Source organism: Scatophagus argus, chromosome 22 (assembly GCF_020382885.2).
Source record: "Scatophagus argus isolate fScaArg1 chromosome 22, fScaArg1.pri, whole genome shotgun sequence".
Classification (NCBI taxonomy): Eukaryota; Metazoa; Chordata; class Actinopteri; family Scatophagidae; genus Scatophagus; species Scatophagus argus.
This window is the reverse complement of record NC_058514.1, coordinates 8,356,943-8,369,075: the sequence shown is the minus strand read 5'-3', so window position 1 is coordinate 8,369,075 and position 12,133 is coordinate 8,356,943. Positions and strand designations below refer to the sequence as shown.

The window sequence follows — 12,133 nt, the reverse complement described above, 5'->3', positions numbered from 1 at the left end:
GAGTGTGTTATTTGCATGAAAAGTTCATCCACAAGCGTTCAAGATTATGAACTGTACACAAAAACCACAGTGGAAACAAAATAATATTAAAGATAAAAAGTAAAATAGCAGCATAATAATGATTTGATGTTAAAGTTAACAACCACATAACAGTTCACTAGCAAGTGAAGAGATGTTTTGTGTTGATAAGACCATGCAGACATCCAAATGTACCATATTCCTGTAGAACATCTGAGAGATGAGAAGAAAATCCCTAAAGAATGATTTTTATCTAGCAAAATAAAGTAATCTACCTGGTGAGGTGTCATACCTGTTTCCTTACAGAGTCATGATGCTTTTGTTGTCCATTTGCTGAGTCAAGGAATTCACTGACGCTGAGCATTAAAACAGACAACTTAAAAATATGTTATGAAGTTTTACACGTTAAAATAGAAAAGAAAAAGAAAGAATATCTTGTATGCTTGGTAGGTATGAACTTTTATTCATGTGTTAGATGGTACTTAAATGTTCCCATCATTTGTTTTCAGTTTATTCTTTTTCTTTGCTTTGTCCACTCTGGGACGACCTTCTGCGCAGTGCACAACTGGCGGCGGCTGGATGTTCTTGTTAACTTCCTCCTTCGTTTCCGAAACTGGCGGCAGTACGAATGGCAGCCGGTCCAGTCCCCCGCTCACTGGCCTGTGACTCCTGGCTTCTGTCACTTTCTTGATGTCAGGCACTTTACAGTAGGTACTCAGCTCTGTCAGTGGCCTGAGGACGGCCATCATAGGTTTGTGTCCCACTGAACGAGAGCAGGACCGGACCACGTTATCAATTGGGGGCAGGCGTGAAGGCCTTGGTGTGTCCAGTTTCAGCTGACTGCCCACCTTGTTGCTGCAGTCTTGTTTGATAACTGCATGAGAATTAAAGAAAGTCAATAAAACTGCAAGTAAGCTGGTTCAGGTAACAGTTGAGCTGTATTAATAATGTGGCACCAGAAGATCAATATATTCTCTTCAAACAGATCAAACGTCCTTCTGATTGTATCATAACTGAGAAACCGTGGGCAACTGTGAATTTTCTGAAAAAACGAAAAGTACTGCACGCAAGTAGAATTTTGATCTTCAAATGCAGTTAAAAAAGTATGTGCAAAAGCTATTTAATGTCAATTGTCTACTTCTAACATTACAGTTTTTGCTCCTGAATTCAGCCTGCTTTAAAGTGCATGAGAGAGGGTCCGTACCAGAACTGCCTCTGAATGACAGAGTTTCAGGTTGATGTATGGTTGAACAGCTCTTCTCACTTAGAGGAAACACTGGCATGTCCTCAAAGCCATGTGTGGAAGCTGAAGAGCGTTTGCTCAACTTCTTAACCTGCTCCTGGTCAGCACTCATAACTGGTAATGAGGGAGGGCGGGTTGAAACCTTTTCACCCGTACCTGTGGGCTGATATTTCACAAAGCAGAACAAAGAAGTGAGAAAAACAAGGGTTAAGTCGGGATGAGGGACGACTTGCAAAACACAGCTCTTCTCTACCTCCTACCATCGCTGTAAATAACAAACAGGATGATGTTAGTAATCTTCCCAGTGTAATGTTGTTACTATTCCATGTTTTGTACTTGTTTAGATGAGGGAGACTAACCATAACTTTGCTTGTGCCTTGTGTTATCCGGCAGCCATTGCCAATTTCTGGCAGGATGCATCTGCGTGAGTCAAGGACGTCATGAACCTGGTCCACATGACTTCCGTCCCCTGTCTTCTTGTGCTTTTCTCTGCGCTTCAGGAGTCGCCTGACCAGAAAGTTCAGAGAGGTTAACCCCGTGTTAGTGTCATGCAGAAGGAGCGGGTGAAGAACCCTCCCAAAGGTCACTGAATATCTCACCTTTGCTTCTTGTCGCTCATGGTTTCAGTCAGACAGTACAGCGTGCTGAAAAAGCTGAGGATCAATATGCAGCTCGCAGACGCGACGTGTGCAGTGGCTCTGTGAATGTGGGCTAATGATCTGAGAGACGTGGAACATGTGAATCAGCAGATGTTCTATGACACCACATTCCTACCTGTCCATTCCATTTGACCATTCCACTCTAATTCATCTTATTTTCATTTAAAAATGGGTCTTTTTTCCGGTTACGCTCACAATATATCACAATGCCTCTTTCATCACAGTACCACAGAAAAACTAATGCATGCTTGCATAACTTCTAGGCCTGATTATTGCAGTGCTTTCTTGTCTAGTCTGCCTATAAAAACTGTTGACTGCCTGCAACTTGACCAGAACACATCAGCTCGAGTACTGATCAAGTCCAGACAATTTCACTTTTAGAATTGATTTTCAAGATTTTCTTACTAGTTTTTAAATACCAGCCCATTTCTCAGGCATGACTTTTAGACATGTGGTCATCCAAAGAATCTAAACAAACATGCATGGGGTGTCAGCCTTCACACACTGTGGCCCTGAACAACCTGCAGCTGTTTTAATCTTGCTCTTTCTTAAGTTTGGTGCACTTGAGCTTCCACAAAGTGGTTCCACATAAGAAATAATCAATAACTAACAGCGAAGCTTTAAGAAAAAGGCAGTACAAACCAGCAACATCAGGAAGTAAGTGAACCACAAGTGAACAAAAGATGCAAACAGTGAGAACAAACACTAAAGAGAAAAACAAAAGAATTTTTTTTAGAAAACGTGGTTGTGAACAAAATGAATGCACCGTGCCGCGACTACTTTGTTGCATTGGTTCATTCGAGGTTAAATCTAATATCTGATAAAGTACAAACCATGAGACTGGACTTTTACTTATTCAGTTAACTGACTTTCCCTCCAGTGCGCCCGCATGTTCTTCTAATTATCAGCAGTTTGCATCTCAAGATGCACATGCAAATGTTGCCCACTCGGTGGCGCCAGTGGATAATAAGTTACTCCCCAGTGACTAGACTCACTTTAAAACTGTATGTCCGTGATCTGATGGTTGACCTTAAAGTCCTACACACCAGAATGATTGATAGATTTTTTTTTTCTCCTTCAAATATGTCATCTACTCTTGGCTTGAACTACACACCAGTTCCATTTGCAATAATGTGTCAGTAAGCAAGCAGGGAAACTGCACTAGTGTCACTGACACATACACACTCCGTGTAAAACACGCCCAAGTAATGCACTTAAACAGACACTGAGACACACACACACACACACACACACACAGCTCTCAAAAGTTAGGACAGTAATTAGTGTCTAAATCTGACAGAGCGTCCAACCACAAATGCTGGCCGCCTGCCATTGTGTGTGTGTGTGTGTGTGTGTGCACGCGTGTGACATTGGTGAAGACAGAGACAGGCTGGCTGGAATCCGTTGAGGGTTATACTGAGGGTGTTGCTGCACTCAAGAACACACATGGCAGAAGGCCACATCACCCACCTCACCTGTCAGTCCACTCTGCACACACTCTCACCCTCACACACACACTGTACATCGTACAGTATATCACATAGACAAAAAGGCCAGAATTTTCTGTATGATTCTGTTTTTGTTCTGTTTCACTACATGTCACAAAGAAATGTTGTGCTTTTTATTACATTTATTGCTTTTACAACACCTACACTTTCTGGACCTCCAGACTAAAACTTATCCCAGTTTCCTTTTCTCCTTTCCTTCCTGTGTTTTCCAGTTTTCCACTAATCCAGTCCCAGTTACAGAAAGGTGAAAATTTAAAGAAGAAAATCTACTCAAAGTGTCTTCATAAGATGCAACATTATTGAAAAATGTCCTCTCATTAGGCGATTCGATGATAAAAGTGGTCTCCAAATCTTCAGTTCCTTTGACCTCACAGGCCACAGCATATGGTTTGAGTAGTTTCCATTCTCACCAAACCCTGACCCTGATGGCCCGTGGGTGGAGGTCTTTACATGTCACAGAACCTAGTAAGATGCTCATGTCCCACGTATGGGGGGCTTCTACGTTGGTGATGCTTGTCCACTCCTTTATTCTCTTATATCTCTGAGTAAATGACTGAATGTTGAACCCCCGAGGGGCAGAACGAGGCATGGCAGGGTTGTGTAACATACCACTGAGTCATTCATTTAGCCTCAGGGCAGACATTTTCACCCTTCTTCATTACTGCAACAGGCAGGCTCACGTTCTATCTGTGTGTGTGTGTGTGTGTGTGTGTGTGTGTGTGTGTGTCCAGACCAGACATACTCATCCTGCTATGTTCTCAAACATGCAGCTTCATGCTGAGCCTGCCTGTTGCCCTCTAATGCAGGCACATGGTGTGACAGATAGGAGAGCATGAGGGAGAGGAAGGGGAGACTTCATCATTTAGCTGTGAGGAGGAAAGTCAGTGAACAAACTTCACAAGGAGAAAGATACTGTGTGTGTGTGTGTGTGTGTGTGTGTGTGTGTGTGTGTGTGTGTGTGTGTGTGTGTGTGGTGTGTGTGTAGGGAGCCTCCCTCCAGTTGGGGTTGTGCATGGGCTTGTTACAGCAACATTCCTCCACTCAGCTGCTTCTGAACAGCACATTCCAGAAAGAGGGAGACGGAAAGAGGAAAAAGAGAGTGAGTAAAAGGTGGAGAAAATGAGGAAGAGGAGGAGGCAGAGGAGAGGGGAGTTAGGGAGAGATGGGGGCAGAGGAAATAGATTAAAAAAAAGGTGGGAGGGATAGTAAAAGATGGACAGGGGCGTGTGGTTGAGGAAGAAAAAGGGAATATTAATATGATATGTTATTGAACCCTGTTGTATTCAGCAGGACCCCCCTCGTCTTCTCCGCAGAGAGCTCAGAGGTCAGGGTCAGATACAGTACGGAGAAACCAGAACCCATACTGAGAAAAGGAAGTAACAGAGAGAAGGCAGTGGTGGAAGGCTTCTCCTAAAATATTATTCCCTTTACAACCAGAACACACACACACACACACACACACACACACACACAGTGAAGTGCAGAGTTCTCTTGGTGTGTGTTCATCTCTTCAGTCTGCTTGACCTGTTTCCATTGAACTGTAGGAAAAAGAAACAAGTCTCACCACAAGCACAGAACACAGACACACATAATGATTCAGCCACACAATAACTCCCCTCTGACCTCCGAATAACACAACAGAAATATAACAGCTGAAAACAGCTCTGCCTGCTAATAATAAGCTTTGGTGTGTCGCTGGGTTTAAACAAGACATCTAACTATGTCACCTTGGGCTTTAGGTAAATTGTGATGGATTTTATTTTATGACATTTTATTGACCAAATATGAAAATAATCAGATGGATAGATAATTAAATGTATCAATAGTTGCAGCCCTTATGTACTGTAAAAAGGAGAAATAAGATTAAATGAAAGAGGAACAAAAAAGTGAAAAACAGTAACAAAAGCAGGGTTCAGTTATCAGACTTGAAAATCAACTGTTTCTCCCATGTCTGGTAAATAAAGAGGAGGGCAGAAACACAAGAAGAAGGGGGGAAAAGCAAAGACAACGTTAAATATTTACTGAGGATAACAAGTAAATACGTTTGAAGACAAGAAGACAAAAAGCAATTTGTGTGTGAAAGCTTGCTGGCGCAGCGGCAGCGTCCCTTCTCCTTCTCCTCTTCCTCACTCTGAAAAGACGGGCTTGTTTGTCGTCAATGGCAGAACGAAAGGAAAACAAAGTCACCCGGATCCCTTTCTCGCCGTGCTTATGCTTATCGGAAGACAGTTAATCAAGCATAAGTGTCCATTGAGTCTCCCAGTGAATGTCCCCAGAGGAACAATTCACCATTTGTTCTTCTCTGTCCTTCTCTCCATCCCCATCTCTCTCTCTCTCTCTCTCTTTCACACCAGATTTTCTGTGAAATTTATATGAACCGAATACTAAAAGTGATGAGCATTACTCTCATAATCTAACCAACTAAACCTGGTGTTGCTCTTCCTGCTCGACATGCTGTTAGGAGTTACCTACATGTGTTCGTTAGTGGAGACGTTTCATCACAAATTTGTTTGTTTCTATTTCTGGATCCATCTTAATCCAGATTATGTTTTCGACCCATTAATCTGTTGGCTGTTAGCTGCTTCTTCACTCTGGGCTAAACATAATCTGCCTCTCACCCATCTACAGTATCTATCTATCTATCTAGATTAAAATCCAGTTACAGCTGTATGGCTGACAGGATTATTAGAGCCTGTCACTCTGATTTTAAACCATCAACAACATTACTGTAACTTGTTCTCTCCTGTGTGTCCTGGTATGTGCACGCAGCATGTGTGCATGTTGGTAGATGGTGCAGCAGGTCAGTGGCTTCCATATGTGATTGTATACATGCATGTGACTCCAAATAGCACTGAAAACAGTTGGAGGAATAAGACGGAGTGCCACCTGGACCAGTTACATAACAGAAATACTGTGATCCCTACACAGCAATAATTTCACTCAAAACAACTCCACAATCTTTAAGTGAACAGTCAGAATTTTTTGTCTCTTATTGTCTCTACTGTAAGGTTGAATGTAAGAATAAGAAAGTAGAAAACAGTGCTTTACATCAGAATGCATGTGCGAAGTCCCATCCTAAAGAAACTTTCTTTCTTATAAAACCTGCTGGATATACTGAGATACCAAATATCAGCTGTTACACACGAGAGAGAACATATCCCATATGTAGGCAAGAATTTTAACAAATCAAATAAGGGGTATAGCAATAAAAAGTTAGCTGGGAACAATTTTAGAATTGAGCTAGATGTGAAAATTCATCCCTTTCTCCACCGCAGATCATATCAAGATAATAACACATTTAAAACAATCATATATAAAAGACAAGCTACTAGAGCGGTTGCTATACATATAGAATATATGCATTATATATGAATTCTGACCAGCAACTCTGAGCAAATGAGCTGCTTCCACAATGAAATATGTCAGAATAATTAATACTGTCAGCAGCTACGTAGCAATTCAAGCAGCATTATAAAACAATATACTCAGTCATCCTATAGTATAACTTAGGAAATAGCCTGTCAAGAATTTACCAGAAAGTGTTGTTAGAGGTAGTTTATTGTCATTGATCCATCTGTATTTAATTACATGCATCATTAAAAAAACACTGACAATATGAATATAGACAATATGAATACTCCTGTTCATATACAGTCTATATCCACGAGTAGAAACATGCCATAAAATGATAATATACATTTTTAATGAAAGGAATTAATACCCATCACAAAGTTACGGGAAATATTTTGCATTGTTGTTCTGAGCTTTTACAGTAATTTGCTCATTCATGATACCAATGATGATGACGATCGACAGACGAAACGACAGACACATTTTTAATCCAATCAGAGCTGTCTCTTTGGTAGAACTACAGCCATGTCAGCCAATGGGAATCTAATATCTAGTTTCATCTGTCCAATCACAGGCAGTCACATTGTGGAAGGGGAGGGACTTTTCCTCCTTTGGCTTAGCCCAGTCCGGATGTTCCCCAGTAGCGAATAACGAGCAGTAGTGTGTGAATGTGGCAACCGAGGTAGACAGGGAGGGGTAGATAGACTGACCAGACTAGGTTTTTTTGTCTTTTGTCTTTATTTTTTTTCTTACAGAGCCAGTTGTTTACAGTCTATGTTAGGCCGCGGTGTTGAACTTGTATGTTGACCAGGAAACCCGGCCGCTGCTGCTTTTCTTTGGGACTAACGTTAACGTTGTGAAAACAGCCCAGAAGAAAGAGGGAAAGGGAGAAACAACATGGGGCGATAATAAAAAAAAAGAAGGTGTTGTGTTGTGAACCGACGATGACTCTCTGGGAGGATCCGTGAAGCTTATTTATTTTTATTTATTCCTCCCTGTTCCCTTTCCCTTGTGTCCTGTTGTTGTCTTTTATTTTTGCATTTTCTCTCCCCTTGCTACTTCGGGAGGTTGTTTTTTTTTCGTTTTTTGTTTTTTTTTTTAAGAAAAGGAAAAGGCACCGGGATTCGTTACAAGAGGACCGAAGGATGGACCAAGCCAGCATCCTGAGAAAGTTTATCCAGGGGGTGAAGGCCATGAGCGAGGGGGACGAGGAGAGGGGAGAGGACAACTTCGGCAGCGACTTTATGGTGGGTCAAAATTTACGAGCCCTGCACAGCTTCCTTTGCCTCATACCTATCTCAGACAGACCTTTCTCCCTTCTGTTTCCACCTTTCCCTCCGTACGTACTGACCCTCCATATCCCCCCTCCCCTCCCGTCTCCTGGTTCCCTGTATCCCCTAAGAGCAGAGGCAGGGGCGGCCACACTGCCCTCTTCCTTTTCCTCCCATTTCCAGGCTTTACATGGCGGCCTAGCATTGTCTCCCATACCACGGAAACACAACCGGCTCCTGCAGCTTCTTTTAAAAAAAGAGAGGCAACTGCAAAATAAAACACATTCTCGTCACTTTCCAGCCATGGGCTAATTTTTTAGGGTAGTTTAGCCTGTAGGTAAACGTTGATCTTAAGTGCAGTGTTACAGTGGTTATGATTCATTGTCTGTCTGTTCTCAGTGAGGAGTGAATATCCAGCTACCATAATGAGCTTAATTGTATGTATTATCTCCTATTGCGTACCTGTAGTGTTACTGTGCATACTTTTGTTACAGTGTGGTGTTAGACATCTCTAAGAAATATTTACAAGGACGCCTGTAGTAATTTAATGAAAGTTTAGGGCAGATGTGTACTGTAGTTTATGGAGACAGTTAAACCAATGCCTGTAATTGTTAAACACAGTTTGCTTAATGAAATAAATAGGGTGGGCAAGATATTAGAGACACAGTGTGATGCAATGTAAGTCAACAGTACTGCAAATTACAACTTCAGAATAATCATGAAGTTGAATCAAAACAGATCCCTAACTAAAAGTGAACATTATAGCCTTCATGAGGGTTGGGGTGAGTGCAAGGGTGTTGTATTAGACTGTATTAGGTTTGCGTCCCTAATAAACAGGCAACTGAGTGTATACATTCATCTAATTCTACTAATTTTCTCGTATGTTGTTATCCTTTCTTTGATGTGGAGATGATCGAGATCTTTTAGTTATTTATTGTAAAAGTAACCTGTTTTGATGGGATATTTTGTTTGCCTTATGACCTGCAATCCCCAATCCACACTTCATCACTGGATGTTATTGTGTTGCAACTTCAGACTCAAAATAGGACTGTGTCCCAGGCTTGTGAAATAGCTGAAATAGCCACATAAGGAATGTCACTGCTATAATACTTCTTGTGTCATTATGTGGTCATTTTAGTTTAATTGCTTTGATAAGGGTGTGTTAGCAAATGTAGTGCTGGCTGGAGGATGCGTGCACATTTCATATTTAAGTTTAATGTAATTTATTAGTGTCACTAAATGATTAGGATAAGAGACCTCAGTTATAGCTTAACTCGTTGTAGCAGCCAACTGTAGGCTCAGGTTTGTTTTGTAATTCACATTATGTTTAAAGGAAGGGATGTGATTTGTTTGTTTTATTGCGCTGCAGTTTGATTGTTTTCGGAAGGAGGCTAATCAGCGTCAGAGTAGTTAACTTCTTCTCCTTTTGACTACAGTTGCACACATGCACACACTCCATTTTCCTTACTTCCTTACTTTATGCAAGCTGCTTGCTGGAGCTTGCAACATTCTTTGTCGACTCATTTCATAACATTTTGTCTTGGCTTTAAAGCTGAAGCTTTATCAATTCCTGGGTACACTTGGATAAAAGCTAGACTATTTGGAAGGCTTTTCTTGCTGAAAATAATAAATAGGTATATAACAAATTATGAAACGAGGAAAACTCTGTGTCCACTTGTGTGCTGTTGACAAGGCCTGTCTTGTCCTTTGAGCATGTGTTTCAGAAAGCAGGGAGGTAGACTGTGTGAGAGGCATTTAGGAAGTACTTAATAGATGAGAGAGCAAAAGCGTATTTATAGACCATATTTAGACCTGTCACTAACGATTAGTTTCACTAATGACTAATCTCCTGGTTATTTTGACAATTTATTATTTAGTCTATAAATTGTCAAAATATTCTCATCTCAGTTTCTCAGAGTCCTAAAGGACTTCTTCGAATTGCTTCTTTGGTTCATCCAGTTGTTCAAAACTCAATGAAAAGCAGCACATCCATACATTTAAGAAGCAGGAACCAGCAAATGTTTGACTTTTTTTTCTTGAAAAATGTCTGTAATAATTAGTCCATTATCAAAATAGCTGGCAACTAATTTTCTTTTGATTATCTAACCTGTTAACTGAGTGTTAGTGGTAGCCATATAATGTTCTCACCCTAATGCATATGATCAGAAATAAAACAACAGGTTGAAATCGTCTAGTATGATCACAGCTTTTTAAAAATTATTGTTTTTCATTGGCTGCTGGTTGGTTTTAATCTTAAATTCTCTATGTAGAGTTGACTGGATAAATGTAGGTTCTTCTTTTAGCACCACCACACTTCTCATTCATAACTTTACAGACGTCCACGCCTTGTCAAGCGGCATGCTACAACCACACTCTTCTGCTGCTGTACTTTGGGAGGATCTGTTTGCCATATTTTTTGTTGGTAAAAGAGTGTTCCTTTATCAATTTCCCTGACAAGACATCCCTTCTGCCCTTGTGGCTACAGAAAATGGCAGCCTTGAACAGAGCCCGTCTTTTCAGAATTACAGAAGAACTTGGTGAATATCCGCTTTATGGAATATGTGTAGATGTGGCTTCAAGCTAAATTTACTGGCAGCATCAGCCAGTAAATTAAGAGCTTGATTTAAATTATTCAGCAGGCGTGCCAGCCTTTAGACAAGAAAACTTGTTGAGATTGAACACAGGTGGGCCGCTTGCCAGTGCACCAAGCACAGTTAAGTCTCTTCAGCCACAGCCAACATGTATGTAGGTGCTTAAGTTGGTTGTTCTGGTCTTTCGTGCCAGTTTGAGGTTCTCCTCAAGCTTTCAACATGGAGTCAAGCTCACAGCACCACAAGTGCATGGGGTGTACTCCTTTGTCCACTGAGTCACCAGAACACCCTGACATAACACCCACTTTAACTGCCTATTGTTGTTTATATATAGAATGTGTTTCATAGACATAATTACAGTGCTCTGGTAGGGCAAAGAGTCAGCGATTATATGCTTTGTTCAGTACTCTTTTTCGTTTTTTTAGTAGGACGGGAATATTTGAAATTTTCCCAAATGTGAGAAGTGTCTTCTTATGGTATTCAGTCTTGAAATTGTCATGTCTGAACCAACCAGAAACATTTTTGTGACCTATTTCGGCTGTCAGAGTTAGAACATGGCGTTGTTAATTTTAGGAATTTCATTTAAAGGCATTTCTATGGGGGGGTAATCAACAACTGATCTACGGTAATTACATGGCACATACTGGTGCACATGGTGCAAACACATCAAGGCCTCCCATGAACAACAAGGAGACAGAGCAAAACAGTCCTGAATGTGGAGTAAATTGGACACATTCTTCTCGTAATCCTGCATGGTGGTATAGTAATCAAAGCGCTAGATTACATACTACTATATACTCTAACAAATATACTTTGTTAAAACCAGTATTGGCCTGTTATTTCTTCCTTGACCCATTTTTTAAAGTTGCACTTTACAGTATTGCATGTTGGCGGCAGTGAGGACTCCAGTAACTTTTTAAAAGATTCAAGCTTGTGAAATGGGATATGGAATTATGGGAATTGTGGTCCTCGTGTTACACAACAGTCATGGCCATTGAAAAGTTATCTGATGTGACTCGGGCAGAGACGCTCACAGGTAATGTTTTTAAGTTTGTTTGTTCATGGACTTCCATCCTCACTGTATCATACAGTTACTGTGATTAAATTACAGATTTCTATGGGTTTGAACGTTGTTGACAACATTTATGATAATGTAAGTACACAACTCAATGTAAATAACCGGGTGTAGTCATTTTTTGACATTTTAAAGGATGAATGCTACATATGATATCTTTAATTCAAAAGGATACACATGGGATAAAAGACAAAATATGTGCAGTTGAGTGCCAGAATCTCATGACATATGTTCTGCAAAACTGGAGCATCTGTGTAGTTGCTGGTTCCACAAAATCCAAGCAATGGCAATCTTACTCGTTTCACAAGGGTGTTTATCAGCTGGCTCTGTCAACCCACGACTTTCCAAACCAGCTATTAGTGTGCTTATGTAAGAGAGCCAGAGCTTCTTAACAAATAGCCAGTTGCAGGGGCAACA

The 12,133-nt window shown here is 40.8% G+C and overlaps 2 protein-coding genes across 4 annotated transcripts in view; one reads left to right on the top strand and one right to left on the bottom strand.

Annotated features, from left to right (window-relative positions):
- Positions 1 to 471: 471 nt before the first annotated feature.
- On the bottom strand, positions 472 to 2,209 carry LOC124053693. Its single transcript, XM_046379104.1, has 4 exons — positions 1,861 to 2,209; positions 1,621 to 1,768; positions 1,223 to 1,424; positions 472 to 892 (listed from the first exon to the last, which is right to left on the bottom strand). Exons 1-4 carry the CDS (start codon positions 1,878 to 1,880, stop codon positions 501 to 503), a joined length of 762 nt encoding a protein of 253 aa, XP_046235060.1. The 5' UTR covers positions 1,881 to 2,209; the 3' UTR covers positions 472 to 500.
- Positions 2,210 to 7,404: 5,195 nt separating this feature from the next.
- The window catches only part of ptpn12 (protein tyrosine phosphatase non-receptor type 12), a 41,508-nt gene continuing 36,779 nt past the window's right edge, over positions 7,405 to 12,133 (top strand). For all 3 annotated transcript variants that reach the window (XM_046378753.1, XM_046378751.1, XM_046378752.1), the window contains exon 1: positions 7,405 to 8,026. In XM_046378753.1, the coding sequence (XP_046234709.1) occupies positions 7,925 to 8,026 (102 nt within the window). In that variant the 5' untranslated portion in view covers positions 7,405 to 7,924. The remainder of the gene's footprint in view (positions 8,027 to 12,133) is intronic.